The 15,150-nt window shown below is 43.1% G+C and overlaps 1 protein-coding gene across 2 annotated transcripts in view; it reads left to right on the top strand.

Annotated features, from left to right (window-relative positions):
• MYH9 (myosin heavy chain 9) overlaps positions 1-15,150 on the top strand; it is an 82,138-nt gene that overhangs the window by 63,104 nt on the left and 3,884 nt on the right. For both annotated transcript variants that reach the window (XM_028745969.2, XM_028745967.2), the window contains exons 18-37: positions 352-421; positions 1,017-1,177; positions 1,814-1,922; positions 2,180-2,311; positions 2,936-3,142; positions 3,390-3,527; positions 4,936-5,059; positions 5,788-5,959; positions 6,597-6,809; positions 7,451-7,595; positions 8,078-8,284; positions 8,755-8,859; positions 10,141-10,293; positions 10,752-11,000; positions 11,408-11,620; positions 12,549-12,761; positions 12,879-13,040; positions 13,427-13,555; positions 14,202-14,290; positions 14,495-14,618. In XM_028745969.2, the coding sequence (XP_028601802.2) occupies positions 352-421; positions 1,017-1,177; positions 1,814-1,922; positions 2,180-2,311; positions 2,936-3,142; positions 3,390-3,527; positions 4,936-5,059; positions 5,788-5,959; positions 6,597-6,809; positions 7,451-7,595; positions 8,078-8,284; positions 8,755-8,859; positions 10,141-10,293; positions 10,752-11,000; positions 11,408-11,620; positions 12,549-12,761; positions 12,879-13,040; positions 13,427-13,555; positions 14,202-14,290; positions 14,495-14,618 (3,115 nt within the window). The remainder of the gene's footprint in view (positions 1-351; positions 422-1,016; positions 1,178-1,813; positions 1,923-2,179; positions 2,312-2,935; positions 3,143-3,389; positions 3,528-4,935; positions 5,060-5,787; positions 5,960-6,596; positions 6,810-7,450; positions 7,596-8,077; positions 8,285-8,754; positions 8,860-10,140; positions 10,294-10,751; positions 11,001-11,407; positions 11,621-12,548; positions 12,762-12,878; positions 13,041-13,426; positions 13,556-14,201; positions 14,291-14,494; positions 14,619-15,150) is intronic.

Genomic DNA, 15,150 nt, shown 5'->3' on the forward strand with positions numbered 1-15,150 from the left:
GTTTGTAAAGATAATTGTCTTGCCAGTTAGCAGTCTATTCTTCATAGGCGGCCTTTTAAAGCCCCTGGTCAGCCTCAAGTAGTGTCAGAGGCCCACTCAGTAGTTATATGGTGTTAGCAGGCCAGGGTCTTGCTTCCAGGACCACCTTCACAACTCTCTTTATCTGTGTTATCAGTAATACCCCAGAGAGATCTTCAGTTGCATTCCTGCTAAGTGTGTTGAGACTTGACTGGGTACCCTTCTTGACCATAGTGGTTGTTACATTGAGTTTACATGTACTTCATAAAAAAATTAGCCAAATACTCATACGAATATGAGCTAGTGATATAATGGTACCATCTTCCCTTTTAGATATGAGATCCTGACTCCAAATTCCATTCCCAAAGGGTTCATGGATGGAAAGCAAGCCTGTGTTCTGATGGTAAGTCCTCTGCTCCTGTTGCTGATAACGTAAGAAGGGATTAGGGGAGCAATATACAATCCATTAGGTAGACATTTCAATAATTCATATTTAGTGTTCTTATGAAAAGTGTGCTTCTATTGATGACCTGCTGGACCTTGGCTTATCACTAATGGATCATTACTGTGGAGCAGTGTTCTTAAGTTGTTGCAATTTCAAGATGGAACTGGCATGCATCTGAATTCCACATTACCTCCTGATGGGTTTTTCATTCATGAGAAGGAGTATGTTTCAGGGCATGCTCTTCAGCAATCACTGGTGACAGCAGCTCCTAAACCACATACATTTTAAAGATGCACTTACAGTGCAATCATAACCATGTCCTGTCAGGAGCAAGTCCTGTTGAATTACGTGGGCATTACTCCCTGGTAGTAGGAATTAGGATTACAGCCATGGATTATTCTTTGTATGAGCATCTCAGCAGGAAAGCTCAGGTCTCTTTTATTTTCTTCAGTGGCATTAAGTCACCATAGAACAGTTATTGTGTGAAGAAATACACCGCATTGCATTCTCTTCATTAGTCAATGATAAATATTTTCTTCTCATTGCCATTTAGATCAAAGCCTTGGAGCTGGATCCAAACCTTTACCGAATTGGACAGAGCAAAGTGTTTTTCCGAGCAGGTGTCCTTGCCCACCTTGAAGAAGAAAGAGATTTGAAAATCACAGATGTCATTATTGGGTTCCAAGCGTGTTGTAGAGGCTACTTGGCTAGAAAGTATGTTGAAAGTAATGTATAATCCTTCTTGTTAGCTAACATCTGCATCCAGTTGGCAATAAATTACTGGCATTCTGAATTCTAGATAACTTTGAAAAATAACATTTGGCCTAGGCTCATGATTTTCTAACAATTCAGGAAAGCTTGAGAGATTACTTCCAAGGTACACACAAAATGGAATATCTAAATTCTAGAATATCTAAATTCTAGCTTTCTGAAGTTCCCTCTTTACTGTAAAGCTTACATTTGAATCAAAGTAAAATGTTACCACACTCTTAAGAATGAATTGGCTCTGGAATTTTCATCACAATTTGTACAAATACAAGAATAAAGCATCAAAATTATATTATGAAAAAGTGCTGGTGGCATTTGTTCCACTATGTGGTATGAACCCAGTAGGATAGAACTAGATTGAGATGGGAAATATGGAGTGACTGGTGACTGAGTCATCTCCCCCCCCACCAAATGTTCACACAAATAGTGGTAAAAGACAAACAAAAGAAAGCAAACATAATGTTTGAATGAAAAAGGCATGATATAGTGGGAAAAGCAAATGAAATATTTTAATGCGGCTTTGTAAGTAGGGCATCTAGCTTTTATCTGACCCTGTGCTTTCCCCACCTCTTCCCATTACAGGGCTTTTGCCAAGCGCCAACAGCAACTAACAGCAATGAAGGTACTCCAGAGGAATTGTGCTGCCTACTTGAAGCTTCGCAACTGGCAATGGTGGAGGTTGTTTACAAAGGTACTAATCGGAGGAAGGATTCAGTGATAGGAACTTAGGCTTCAGAGCCAAACAAGAGCATGTCATCCTCTCCCTTAAAGGCACTGTCTCTGGTTCCATGTCCTGTGTTGCATACTTAGGATTGGCCCTCCTTCCAATGGACTTTGTTGGCCATTAGGAGGGACACCAGGGCTCTGAAACTCTGTGCAAGACAAAGCAAGTGTTCTGCAGCTGGCTGATAAGCGTGGGTAACTTGTGCTCCAATTGATTCCCTGCAGGTGAAGCCTTTGCTGCAAGTGAGCAGGCAGGAGGAGGAGATGCTGGCCAAAGAAGAAGAGTTGGTCAAAGTCAAGGAAAGGCAGCTGGCTGCAGAGAACAGAGTGTCTGAAATGGAAAATCTCCAGTCACAGGTGAATAGATGGTTGTCCTTCATAAAAGTGGCCAATCAGCTCCTTTGTTACATATATGTGCTTGAAAGTCATGTAGTCATCATAGCTGATCTTGAATAGTGTTTTGTAAGTGAATGGCTCTTTGAAGCACACTGCACATTGGGGGCACAAGCTAAAGAGCTTGAGCAGAGGCCCATGGCAGAATGCATATATGCTAATTTATATGTATAGCTGCCTCTGGACAAATTATAATAGTGGGTGGCTTAAGGTCTCACCGGCATTGTGCTGTAAGCAAAGTTATTATTATTTTTAATAAGTTTAAAGAACGGGGTGGAAGGGGGCAGGAAATACAGGCTCTGGCACACAAAATGGGCCTTGGACCCTCTGGGCCGTCCTGCTAACAATGTACAATGGTGTAATCAGGTTTGATTCTGAACTTCGTGTCTGATAGAGAAGGAATTGTATAAAGCTGTTAATTCAAAATGTAGTGCAGTGTAGTGTAATATCCGGCAGACTTCCACTTCTTTTTCAATGCACCATTGTGTGATTAAAACCCAGCAGGTTTTTTAAAAAATAGCTGATTCCATCTTTAGTAAAATAACGGAATCCTCAGATTGACTTAAGAGATGTGTTTGTTTTGTGCAGCTCATGTCAGAGAAGATGCAGCTGCAAGAGCAGTTGCAAGCAGAAATTGAACTCTGTGCTGAGGCTGAAGAGATCAGAGCTCGCCTGCAAACAAAGAAACAGGAGCTAGAGGAGATCTGTCATGACTTGGAGGCAAGAGTGGAGGAAGAGGAGGAGCGGTGCCAGCACCTGCAAGCTGAGAAAAAGAAAATGCAGCAGAACATTCAGGTAATGGGCTATAATTTAACACTCAGCAGCTGTTATAATCTTTGGTACATAGTGGCGTCTCAGTAGGACGTGTAGAAAATGATGCTGCTTCAGGTAAACCCTGGGACCATGTTTGTTTGCTCATCTCATGACTAGCTGTTGATATGCATAGACCAATGTATGGCCTCGAGACCATTTTAAAAGTATGGTAAGCTGTCCAATGTTTATCTAGCTAATAAATGCATATATTCTCTTGTTCCTTGTACAGGAACTTGAAGAGCAATTGGAGGAAGAGGAAAGTGCCAGACAAAAGTTACAGCTGGAGAAAGTGACCACTGAAGCAAAATTGAAGAAGCTGGAGGAAGATCTGATAGTTTTTGAAGATCAGAACTGCAAACTGGCCAAGGTAAAGCAGAAACAGAGCTCCCATGTAGTGAGATGATAGGAGGAAGGAAATATAGACAGCATCCATGAGAACTGAGGTGCTCTTGTTATTGGCTTTCTTTGGCATGTTGGTGCCACCTGACAGAGATTACTAAAGATATACTTTGCATGAAGGAGCTGATATTCTATCCACGTGCAATTTCATTGGCCTACTGGACAGATACCATCTTCATATCACTTTTCTGAAAGAGTTCATGCAACCTGGGGTTTCCCCTCACCCCTGACACTCCCAGCTTCATCTAGAGTTGCAGCCGAGTTTTCGTGAGCAAGCTATTAGGAAATCATAGCTGTGTCCAAATCGGAATGTTCTAATTTGGATAGAAAATAACATATTGTTGTACTGGTTCCAGTAAAAGGATTTTTTAATTTTAGCAAGTCTGTTCTAGAAGAACCCTGTCAAAGCACTGGAAGAGTCAAAGTACTATTTTAATTCAGCCCCTGTGCTGAACAGCAGGACCACCCACACACCAGCCCTTTGCAAATTAATCAGATTTTTTGCTGCAGTTTGCATGAGCTCAGGAATACATAGAATATCTGAATAACTGTACCTTGGCTGAAAAAACAAGGCAGAACTACTTAGTAGAAAAAATGGATTAAAAAAAATGGTGAGGATGGTTACATTTTGTCCTGTGAAAAGTACATAGAGGAAGTAGGGGAAAGCATCACTCTTCCAACATAATACTTCATTTCTAAGTGCTTTTCAAGACTCATTTATTTTACCCAGCAAATATGTATGTACGTGCTTTCCGCCCCATGCCGTTGGAGGCGGCGGGGGGGGGGGGGAGACCTGGGGAAGCAGAGACACCATGAGCAGCATATTAATCTTTATCATATAGTCAAGAGGTATCTAGTAATCTTCCTGGGGAAGTAGGTGGGCCAAACAGTTGAGCTCTCTTAAAAGTTCATTCTTGTGGCTGTTAGAGCAGTACAGGATTCCTGATCCAAACAAGCTGTATCCCTGTTCAAGCCTTCATTACAGTAGGTACCACACACATGGAGGAGTCAGTGGGAATGGCCAAGACTAGCCCTGCTCCTTCAACACTACCCCAGGCTCATGAGTACTGAATGCCTAAATAGAACACAAACTAGATTGCAGCACTCCAGTGCTGAATGAGAATTGGGGTATCAAATGCCCACTTGCTTCTGAGAGAACATTAGGCTGTTTGCATCAAAACTAAACACTGCTGTCTTTTAATAAAATGTGGAGCCTGAGTAGTATTGGTAGCTATTCCACTGTGTTTGGGTGATCTTCAACCCTTGTGACACTTCCAGGGTATTTGCTTTCTAATGAAAAATCAAAAGCATTGCAAAGAGCTGTTAAGGTATTCTCAACTGTTTCTTCAATACAACTCATACCTTGTTTCCCCCAGGAAAAGAAATTACTGGAAGAAAGGATTGCAGAATTCACCAGTAACTTAACTGAGGAAGAGGAGAAGTCAAAGAGTTTAGCTAAACTCAAGAACAAGCACGAGACCATGATTACAGAGCTGGAAGGTAGGGAAGGGCCTAAGAGAGTGTGGCTTTAATCAGCTTTTCCTCCATCAGCATCTCTCTCTCTGCACAGCGTGTTGTACATTTCTGACCATGTTGGCTTTTAATGGGTTAATACCACTGGGTTTGTAGGACAGGTATTGATCAGTTTAATAGAACCATTCAGTGTATGGATGGCTGAAGGTTACACACTGCCAGCTTAGCTTTAGTTTGAACAAAAACAAACCTCTAAAACAGACCAATGGAGAAGAGCAGCTGGTTCCATTTCGCCTCCTGCTGTGGGAATATTTCTGCTCTTGTGTATTCGGTGATACCGGAATACTGGGGTTTGTGCTGCTTCTACTACTGACTTTAAAAGATAAGTTTGTGGCATTGCTAATAAAGCTGGCATATATGTCGTTGCTTAATTTGACTTTTTAAAAAAAGACTGAGGGCATTTTCAGCATTGTGCTCAGAATGCCTGTGGTGGTTTTCCACAGCTGGAAATAGTACTGTCTGCCTTAACTGAACAGTCTTATGCAGGGGATTGAATGAACACTGAGGAGTTTGAAGGGCAATACCATCAAACTCACTCTTTGACATGGGTACCTGAACTGGGAGCTGTTACTGTGGCCCATAATTGTTGACATGTTTGGATGCAGGTTCTGGCACTCTGGCTCTTCACATGAAGTATTGCTTAGGGCTATAAGAGCTAAGATGAACCATTGACCCAGCTCTATTCTCTCCATCAGAACGGTTGCGCCGAGAAGAAAAGCAACGGCAAGAGTTGGAGAAGACCCGTAGGAAGCTAGAGGGAGACTCTACAGATCTTCATGACCAAATAGCTGAACTTCATGCTCAAATAGCAGAGCTCAAAATGCAGCTGGCAAAAAAAGAGGAAGAGCTGCAAGCAGCTTTAGCTAGGTAAGGCCTTGGTCATGGAATTAAATGTCTACGTGGAAATTAGGAAAAGCAATAAATTTTCCTTTGTGTTCTTTTAGCTAGAATCCTGAGATTTCTCTAAATGGTTTTAGGAACGAATGGCCTCAGTTTAAGTGTCTAAGACTTTTGGCTGGTAACCCTGTTTCATGCAACTGCAAATGTTGTGTTGGTAGGAAATTAATTTTTAAATGGGATCTGTTGCAGAAATTCCTGGTCTACATGGCTTGATAAGATCAGGAGGCAGCAATAAAGTAAATAGTTGGCTTGTGCTGTGGACCATAGAAGTTCTGTGCCATAAATTAAGCTGTAGTCTCCCACTTCAACCTCTCCAACTTCCTATTGACCTTCTATTTTGTGTTGGAGGCTGAAACGAAGCATTTCTACTACAAGCCAGCCAACTATGGTTATAACAAGGCCAGAGCATTGGTGTGTTGTCAGGTTAGCATTCAACACTAACTTCTGTTTCAGTGCATCCCTAACCTGTTTCTGCATTCACTGGGGCATACTTGCAACTTAAGTGTGTAGAAGCGCAGCATTAGTAACGTTCCTGCAGATAAGATGGCTGTTTATGGTCATTGAAGCAGAAATCATTGGTGTAGTATGTCTCTGTCTTGTGTAGGGTGGAAGAGGAAGCTGCTCAGAAGAACATGGCTCTGAAGAAGATCCGTGAACTGGAGTCTCAGATAACAGAGTTGCAGGAAGACCTGGAGTCTGAGCGGGCTGCCAGGAACAAAGCAGAGAAACAGAAGCGGGATCTTGGTGAGGAGCTTGAGGCTCTCAAGACAGAACTAGAGGACACACTGGACTCGACTGCAGCACAGCAGGAACTCAGGTAATTGCAACGTTCGGTGTTTGATACTGCTCAGACCAATTCCACCTCTTTAAAATATAGAGGGGAATAGTGGGTTCAGCAGGTTTTACACTTCCAGTGGAACTTGTTCCAAAACTTATTCTTCCTATGCCATGTTGTTCCTTTCAATTTGTACTTTAGTAGCTCCACAAATAGGGACACGGGTGGCGCTGTGGGTAAAAGCCTCAGCGCCTAGGGCTTGCCGATCGAAAGGTCGGCGGTTCGAATCCCCGCGGTGGGGTGCGCTCCCGTTGCTCGGTCCCAGCGCCTGCCAACCTAGCAGTTCGAAAGCACTCCCGGGTGCAAGTAGATAAATAGGGACCGCTTACCAGCGGGAAGGTAAACGGCGTTTCCGTGTCCTGCGCTGGCTCGCCAGATGCAGCTTGTCACGCTGGCCACGTGACCCGGAAGTGTCTCTGGACAGCGCTGGCCCCCGGCCTCTAGAGTGAGATGGGCGCACAACCCTAGAGTCTGTCAAGACTGGCCCGTACGGGCAGGGGTACCTTTACCTTTACCTTTTAGCTCCACAAATAAGTGCCAATCTTCCAATTGCACCCTTGGAACTCATATTGCACTGCATTCTCAACTACTATCTAATAGAAATATATCTGGCTTTTTAAAAGGTCAAAACGTGAACAAGAAGTGACTATTCTAAAGAAGACTCTGGATGATGAGGCAAAGACCCATGAGGCACAGATCCAGGAGATGAGGCAGAAACATGCCCAGGCTGTGGAAGAACTGGCAGAGCAGTTGGAGCAGACTAAACGGGTGTGTGAGATGTTGGAAAGTTTTTAGTGTGCAACATATTGTGCTTTTACTATTTTTTGTTGGGAGTTTTTTCCATTCCCCCCCCCCCCAGTGCGTAAAGCTGAAAGCGCTCAAATTAAATGGGCATAAGTTGCTAGTTACCTGTAATTTGAGAGAGCAATGTTGCTGAATTGTGCATATTCTTGCTTACCACCTATTTTTATGAAAACATTAGTATTAACTACCTAGAATCTTTTTAGTTTCCTTTATTGCCATGAACATCCTGCCTAAGTGAGGATGAAGCTTTAATTCATAGCATCACCTGTACAGCTGTGGAAACCTGCAGATTTATTGCTCAAATAGTGTTTGGGATGCTGAGCCCAAATTGCAAATCTGTCTTTTGCATCAGGACCACAATTTGGAATAATGGGCTATGAATTTGTTAGTGAAATCAAATTTTCTGCAAAGACCACACTAAAGCTTTCTGTTCCCGTCTCCTTCAGGTGAAAGTGAACCTTGAAAAGGCAAAGCAGGCACTAGAGAGTGAACGTGCTGAGCTGTCCAATGAGGTGAAAGTTCTTCTTCAAGCCAAAGGAGACTCTGAGCACAAGAGGAAGAGGGGTGAAACTCAACTTCAAGAGCTACAAGTGAAATTCACAGAGGGGGAGAGAGTACGAACTGAGCTGGCTGAGAGAGTTAACAAATTGCAGGTGAGCTTCCTGTGTTGGTTCCCTTTGCCCTCCTATTCATTGTGTTCTGGTTTTTAGCACAGAATTTAGAGGGGGAAGTGGGGAGAATTGGGTTGGGGCTGCAGTGCTGCTTTACTCCTCCTGAAGTTTTGACTCTCAGCTGTTCTAACATGATCCGTATTTATGTTGTTACTTTTCAGCCCCAGTAACTTGCATTAAACAAAAAGCTCGTTTGGAGATAATGTGAATTAGTCCACTACCTCTTGATTAATTTTACACCAACTAGGGGACAATAAGCCGATAGCTGAAGTGGTGGGTGGTAGTTCTGATGGGCATCAAGTGCCTAAAACTCCTGTTGTTTAGCCTTAACTAGTATGGAGTGATTTATGACGATGCTGCAGTTTCTCTCCTGCTCAACAGAGGGGAAAATTGATAGTAAATGGAAACTCTTTATTAATGGGATTGGTTCGAATTTTCTTCTAATTTTTCAGGTTGAGTTGGACAATGTCACTGGTCTTCTGAATCAATCTGACAGCAAGTCAATTAAACTGGCCAAAGATTTCTCTACGCTGGAGTCTCAGCTACAGGACACACAGGTGAGGCTTTAAAGTGCTACAGAAATAGGTGAAAAATCAATTAGCTACACCAAAATGCGGCAGGGACGCAGTTGGCGCTGTGGTCTAAACCACAGAGCCTAGGGCTTGCCAATCAGAAGCTTGGCGGTTCAAATCCCCGTGACGGTCCCAGCTCCTGCCCACCTAGCAGTTCGAAAGCACATCAAAGTGCAAGTAGATAAATAGGTACCGCTGCAGTGGGAAGGTAAACAGTGTTTCTGTGCGCTGCTCTGGTTCGCCAGAAGCAGCTTATTCATGCTGGCCACATGATCCGGAAGCTGTCTGCAGACAAACACCGGCTCCCTTGGCCTATAGAACGAGATGAGCGCGCAACCCGAGTCGTCCGCGACTGGATCTAATGGTCAGGGGTACCTTTTCCTTTATCTTTACTCCAAAATGCAAACCTAATATATAAACCTGATTAATCATGACAGATCTGTTAGACTGACAGAAAAATACAGACTGCAGAACAGCGGATGAGGTCCCCACAAATAGTGGTTGATATTTGTAACCAAAATATGTGACCACCAGAATCTTCTTCCTTCCCTAATGGGGATATATCTGTCACAATGAGCTATAGAGTTGCTCTGAACAACTTCAGGCTTGGGAGGAGGCCTGTGGTTCCTCAAGGTCCATGTTTTGGAAGCACAGTGCAACTGGATGAGCCCCAACCCTCCTTCCAAGCTTGGAGCAGGGAATTGTACTTGCAATCAGGCTACATTTTGAACGTGTTCTGAGAACATCAGACGCACAAGAGAACTGCAGTCATGATCCCCTCTTCACCGTTCCAAGCTCAGGAACAGATTTTAGGGTTAACCATGCTTGTCAGATTCAGAGTAGTGGTGGTGCAGGTTTCTGCATATAATCTATAATCTCTGAGGAGTTTGGCAATACTTTATATTAAGAGTAGTTAACTTTAGCTTCTTTTTGTAACTATAGTTGCAACCAGTCTTCATAATCTCCTTATAACAGCTTGTCTGTCATGCTCCTCCCCTCCAAATGCCTTGTGCGGCTACTGGAATGTGGGCTTCCACTGGCAATTCATCCCAAGGGCCACATAACTTCTTGGGGGTATCTCCACTAGGTCTACTAAACTACATTTTGTGGGTCACTCCAACTGATTTTTGGGGACAAATCAGCTTGCTCGGTGGTATTGAGCCATTGCTTAAGGTTCTCTCTGCTTCAGATGTGATATATATTTGGAAATTTTTACCAGACTTTTCATCATAAGAGACCAAATGTTTGTTGTGGTGGCTCTTGCAGGAGTTACTTCAGGAGGAAACTCGTCAGAAGCTGAGCCTCAGTACTAAGCTGAAACAGGTGGAAGATGAGAAGAACAGCTTCAAAGAGCAACTAGAGGAAGAGGAGGAGGCAAAGAAGAACTTGGAAAAACAGATTTCTGTCCTTCAGCTTCAGGTACTCTAGAAGATTTGAGGAAAGAATGTCCAAATGTAGCTTACAAGGCAGTAGTATGCCTTTTGAATGGCATGCTGGATTCTGCATGGGAAATATGAATTTGGTAGCCAAAACAAGCTCTTTTGAAAGTTGTTTTGACTAATTAAATAGGAACTGTCTTTCTGATGTCTGATAGAGCTGTCCTAGAAACAGTCCAACCCTGGGAAATATTCCTGGAATTCAGTGGTCATATCCCACTGTTGCATCTTAGTCAGCAAGTGATGATGCTTTTGCTTTGGCAAGTCTCACCGTGGAACACTCCCTAAAAATAGTTCATACCTTCAAAAAAAATTATAGGTTTCTTTTTAGTGACCCACTGTTACTTGTAAGTTACAAAATGGTGTTCAATCCTATCTTTTCTTTCCTTCCTTAAAAAATCAATTATTCCTTTTCCCCACCCGCTTGCTTCTGTCACATAGATTGCAGAAATGAAGAAGAAAATGGATGATAGTGTGGTTTGTCTGGAGTCAGTGGAAGAAGCAAAGAAGAAGCTTCTGAAAGATTTGGAGGCCATGACCCAACGTTATGAGGAAAAGGCAGCTGCCTATGACAAGCTGGAAAAGACAAAGACCAGGCTTCAGCAGGAGCTGGATGATATTTCTGTGGATTTGGATCATCAGCGGCAGATAGTCTCCAACCTGGAGAAAAAACAAAAGAAGTTTGATCAGGTACACTTAGTTATAACTTTCAACAATGTCCTTCTCCTTCACCTAGGATAGATTCTGGTGAAAAGGAGAAAGAAAAGTGTCATATTTTAGATGCACATTTTTTGTCCCATAGATGAAGGGCAATTGTGAACAGTTGTAAGCAAATATCAACTCTCCTCACTCTAGTTCCTGAATTTGACTTTTAACTGGTAATAGTCCCGAATAATATCTGTCTGTTTTAGCTGGTTTTTAAGTGGAAGCCGACAAGTGCATTTGGCTTTAATCCTGGCACATATCTAGAATTGGTGGCTAAGTTTGGTACACAGGTGACCTATCCTTGGTAGTCAAACCATTACAGATGGAACAAGTGGGGATAGCAAACCTTTCCTTTGGAAATCTCATAGTGCCATTGATTTCCCTTTTTCTAGCTCTTGGCAGAAGAGAAAACCATCTCTGCAAAATATGCTGAAGAGCGGGATCGTGCTGAGGCAGAAGCTCGTGAGAAGGAAACAAAAGCTCTCTCCTTGGCCAGAGCACTTGAGGAAGCAATTGAACAGAAAGCAGAGCTAGAGCGACTCAATAAGCAGTTCCGGACAGAGATGGAGGATCTGATGAGTTCAAAGGATGATGTTGGCAAGAGTGTAAGTTGATGGCATTCCTGTACAGCAGGCTGGGGTAATAAGGATGTTGGCTAAGACATGTCCTAGGCAAGAAGAGGGCTTGCTAAAAGTGGCTTATTTTTCACTTGCAATAAGACATGAAAGGTAATGAGTTGGGTGCTAACAGCATGCAATCTTTTGTAATGCCTAGGAAAGCAACAATGTCACCATTGACTTTTTCAGTTCATTATGCACAAAGTGCCGAATTATTACCCAGTATGAAGGCACATAAACTAATAAAGCCTTTTTGCACAGGGAGATCATGCAGGCTTTGAAAAGCTTTAGTATCTTGCATTTCTAAGTTACTCAAGGCATCTTCATTTTTAAAAGGATAAAGTTGTTGTCAGATTTCAATGGAACTGTGCCAGTATTTTGTGCAATATTGCCTAGCTGTTTTATCATAAACCCTTTCGGTCTACTCACCAAAGGGTATTAGGAAACAAAGCTTGGATATGTGCATATTCAAGTGAGCAGAGATAAAGAGGCAGAATTCTGTGCAGTTCAGAGTCTAATAAGAACCCTTAGCAAAAGGGACTTGGTCAGCTAAGAATTGGGATTGTCAAAGATGGGTGGAAAGTTGGCAATAAATGACTGTTTGCCTTTATCCCCCACATTCTGGTCATTTTTTAAAATGATTCACTACCATTTTTAAATACTTAAATACTTCTATTGATTTATTAAATAAATTGTTTTTAAAACAAAAGATAAAGAGGTGGAGACAGAAGGGGAAAGGACCAAACGAGAGGCATATTAGGATATAACAGTAACTATGCCTTTAAGCGCACAGAAATATTGTAGGTCACTAGACATGTCAATTTTTGTTCATTTTCTTAAAACCTATAAATGTACCAGGCAGCAAAAGCAGGGCTGTGTCAGTCTGGGAGAAACTGATTTTGTGTGTGTGCTGTAGGTCCATGAGTTGGAGAAGTCCAAACGAGCTCTGGAGCAGCAGGTGGAGGAGATGAAGACTCAGCTGGAAGAGCTGGAGGATGAGCTACAGGCCACAGAAGATGCCAAGCTGCGCCTGGAAGTGAACCAGCAAGCCATGAAGGCACAGTTTGATCGGGATCTCCAGGCCCGTGATGAACAGAATGAAGAAAAGAGAAAGCAGCTTACAAGACAGGTAACATTCCAGAAAGCACAGCAGGCTTACAACCCCTTCCTGCTTCATTTGCTTCAGGGAGGAGGGAAGAGGCCTGTGTTCGTGGCTAAACTGCCGGTGCTTTGACCCCGCTTTCAGGTGCGAGAGATGGAAGCGGAGCTGGAAGATGAACGGAAGCAGCGCTCCATTGCTGTGGCTGCCAGAAAGAAACTGGAAATGGATCTAAAAGATCTGGAGGCCCACATAGACTCTGCCAACAAGAGTCGTGAGGAAGCCATCAAACAGCTCAGGAAGTTGCAGGTGAGGGTCTACATTCCATTGTTACTGACTGGCTTCTCCTTACAGTGAGGTGAGATGGGGAAAGTGAATCAATTACTGTGGTAACAGAACAGATTTATCACTTAGTTGCCAGTTGCTGCTTTTTTGATCAAGAAGACTTATGAAGATAGTTGCTTACATCTTCAACTGGGATTTTATCATTTCTTACAAAATAAGTTTTCTTTTGGGTATATCATTGGTAGACAGGGTGCTTTGTGTCCCAGGTTCAATCCCTGGCACATCTAGCTAAAAAGAATGTCGGGTAGCCAGGCCAGGAAAGAATATTTGCCTAAGACCTAGAGAGCCACAGCAAGTTGGAATAGACTTTACTTGGCCAAGTGGGCTGATTTGGTATGTTTGGTTTTTAGGCCCAAATGAAGGACTACATGCGGGAGCTGGATGACACACGTGCCTCTAGAGAAGAAATTTTGGTACAAGCAAAAGAGAACGAAAAGAAATTGAAGAGCATGGAAGCCGAGATGATTCAAATGCAGGAGGTAATCTAAATCCAGAAAATGCTAATACACAACTGAGTTTCTGCCCAAAGCAGGCCTTTCGGTATGGGAGGGAAGAGGTTGCCTTCAGAGAAAAGGGAGTGGGTGAGCCCCTGGAAATTAATACCTTCACTGAATATCCAAACCCTTCCACAATTATTGTTTTGGTTAATGTGGATCAGATCAGCTGCTGGATTCGCAGCTAGGGGTGTATTTCAGGTATTTCCTTCACGCACTTAACAGACTACTTTTTCCTGGTTTCGGGCCAGTTTAATAGTCTCCTTCCCCCTCCTCCCAATTTCCAGTTCATTCTCTCTAGCATAATTTCAGCATCGTGTGATACATTGACTTGAATATACCTATTTAAACAATATCAACCCTCATTTGATGCACTTTGTAGCATCACAAACTACCTTGATAGTTGACTAGCCATTTATTATGACACTCAAGAGTGCTGTGCCCCAGATTCACAATGTCACTCTGACTCTGAGTGAGGCGAAGCTTCCTGTTCTTGATGAGCATTCTTCTGGCTCGTAGGTTTTAACTGGCTTCCAGATACTCCTCATGTGCTTCATGTAATATAACATCTCCTATTTGGCAACAAGTTGTTTTTGACCCTTAGTCCATGTACGTCTTGTTCTGATTTCAGGAACTTGCAGCTGCCGAGCGTGCCAAGCGCCAGGCTCAGCAAGAGCGGGATGAGCTGGCTGATGAGATTGCCAATAGTAGTGGCAAAGGGTGAGTAATGGCACTTTTTCCCTTCAGGGACAAGGAATGTTGTGGGAGTTGGCTCGTGGAAAGGGTGCCCTGTAATGTCTTATTGTCTTAAGTGGTGTGCTGAGAATGGCTTACAAATGTTGAATATTTCTATGGTCGTTACTACTGAGCATCCTTCACGAAAAGGCACTAGGTTAATTATCCCATTGTGTGTTTTCTTCTCAGAGCTCTGGCCTTGGAGGAAAAGCGACGCTTGGAGGCTCGAATAGCTCAGCTGGAGGAAGAACTAGAAGAAGAGCAGAGCAATACAGAGTTGGTGAATGACCGCCTTAAGAAAGCAAATCTTCAGGTACATGCTTAATGGCACCGTGAGGTGGAGGGCTTCAGCTGGTGGATTCCCAGCCATAATTCATCCAAATTACTGTGTATCACTTTCCTTTGTGCTGCAGCGTGTTATCAGAGCCTTGATGCTTTTGGAGCATTATTCCCACTTTGGGGGCGAAAGATACTGGGTTCAAATCCCAGACAAACCTCTTTGATGAGAGCACGTGCTTTACATTTATGTAGTCCTATATTTAATATCTGGTAAGGACCTTGAATATCAGTTTAGACTAACCCCAATCCTGTGGTCTTGGAAAGTCAGTGAGAGTCAGGACAGATAGTACCAGGTTTGATAAGCCAATAGGATGGTGAGTGAAGAAGCACATAGAGAAGCACAGTATATTGAATCATAGTGTGATGCTATTCCTTTCAACTCAGCTGATGTTTTACATTGACAGGTTGGGGAATTTGATCCAGCTAGTGGGTTGGCTCTCCCCCCCCCCCCGCTTGCAGACACACCTTGACAAGTGGGCAGGAACACACCACTGCCAATCACCTGA

Source organism: Podarcis muralis, chromosome 10 (assembly GCF_964188315.1).
Source record: "Podarcis muralis chromosome 10, rPodMur119.hap1.1, whole genome shotgun sequence".
NCBI classification, from domain to species: domain Eukaryota; kingdom Metazoa; phylum Chordata; class Lepidosauria; order Squamata; family Lacertidae; genus Podarcis; species Podarcis muralis.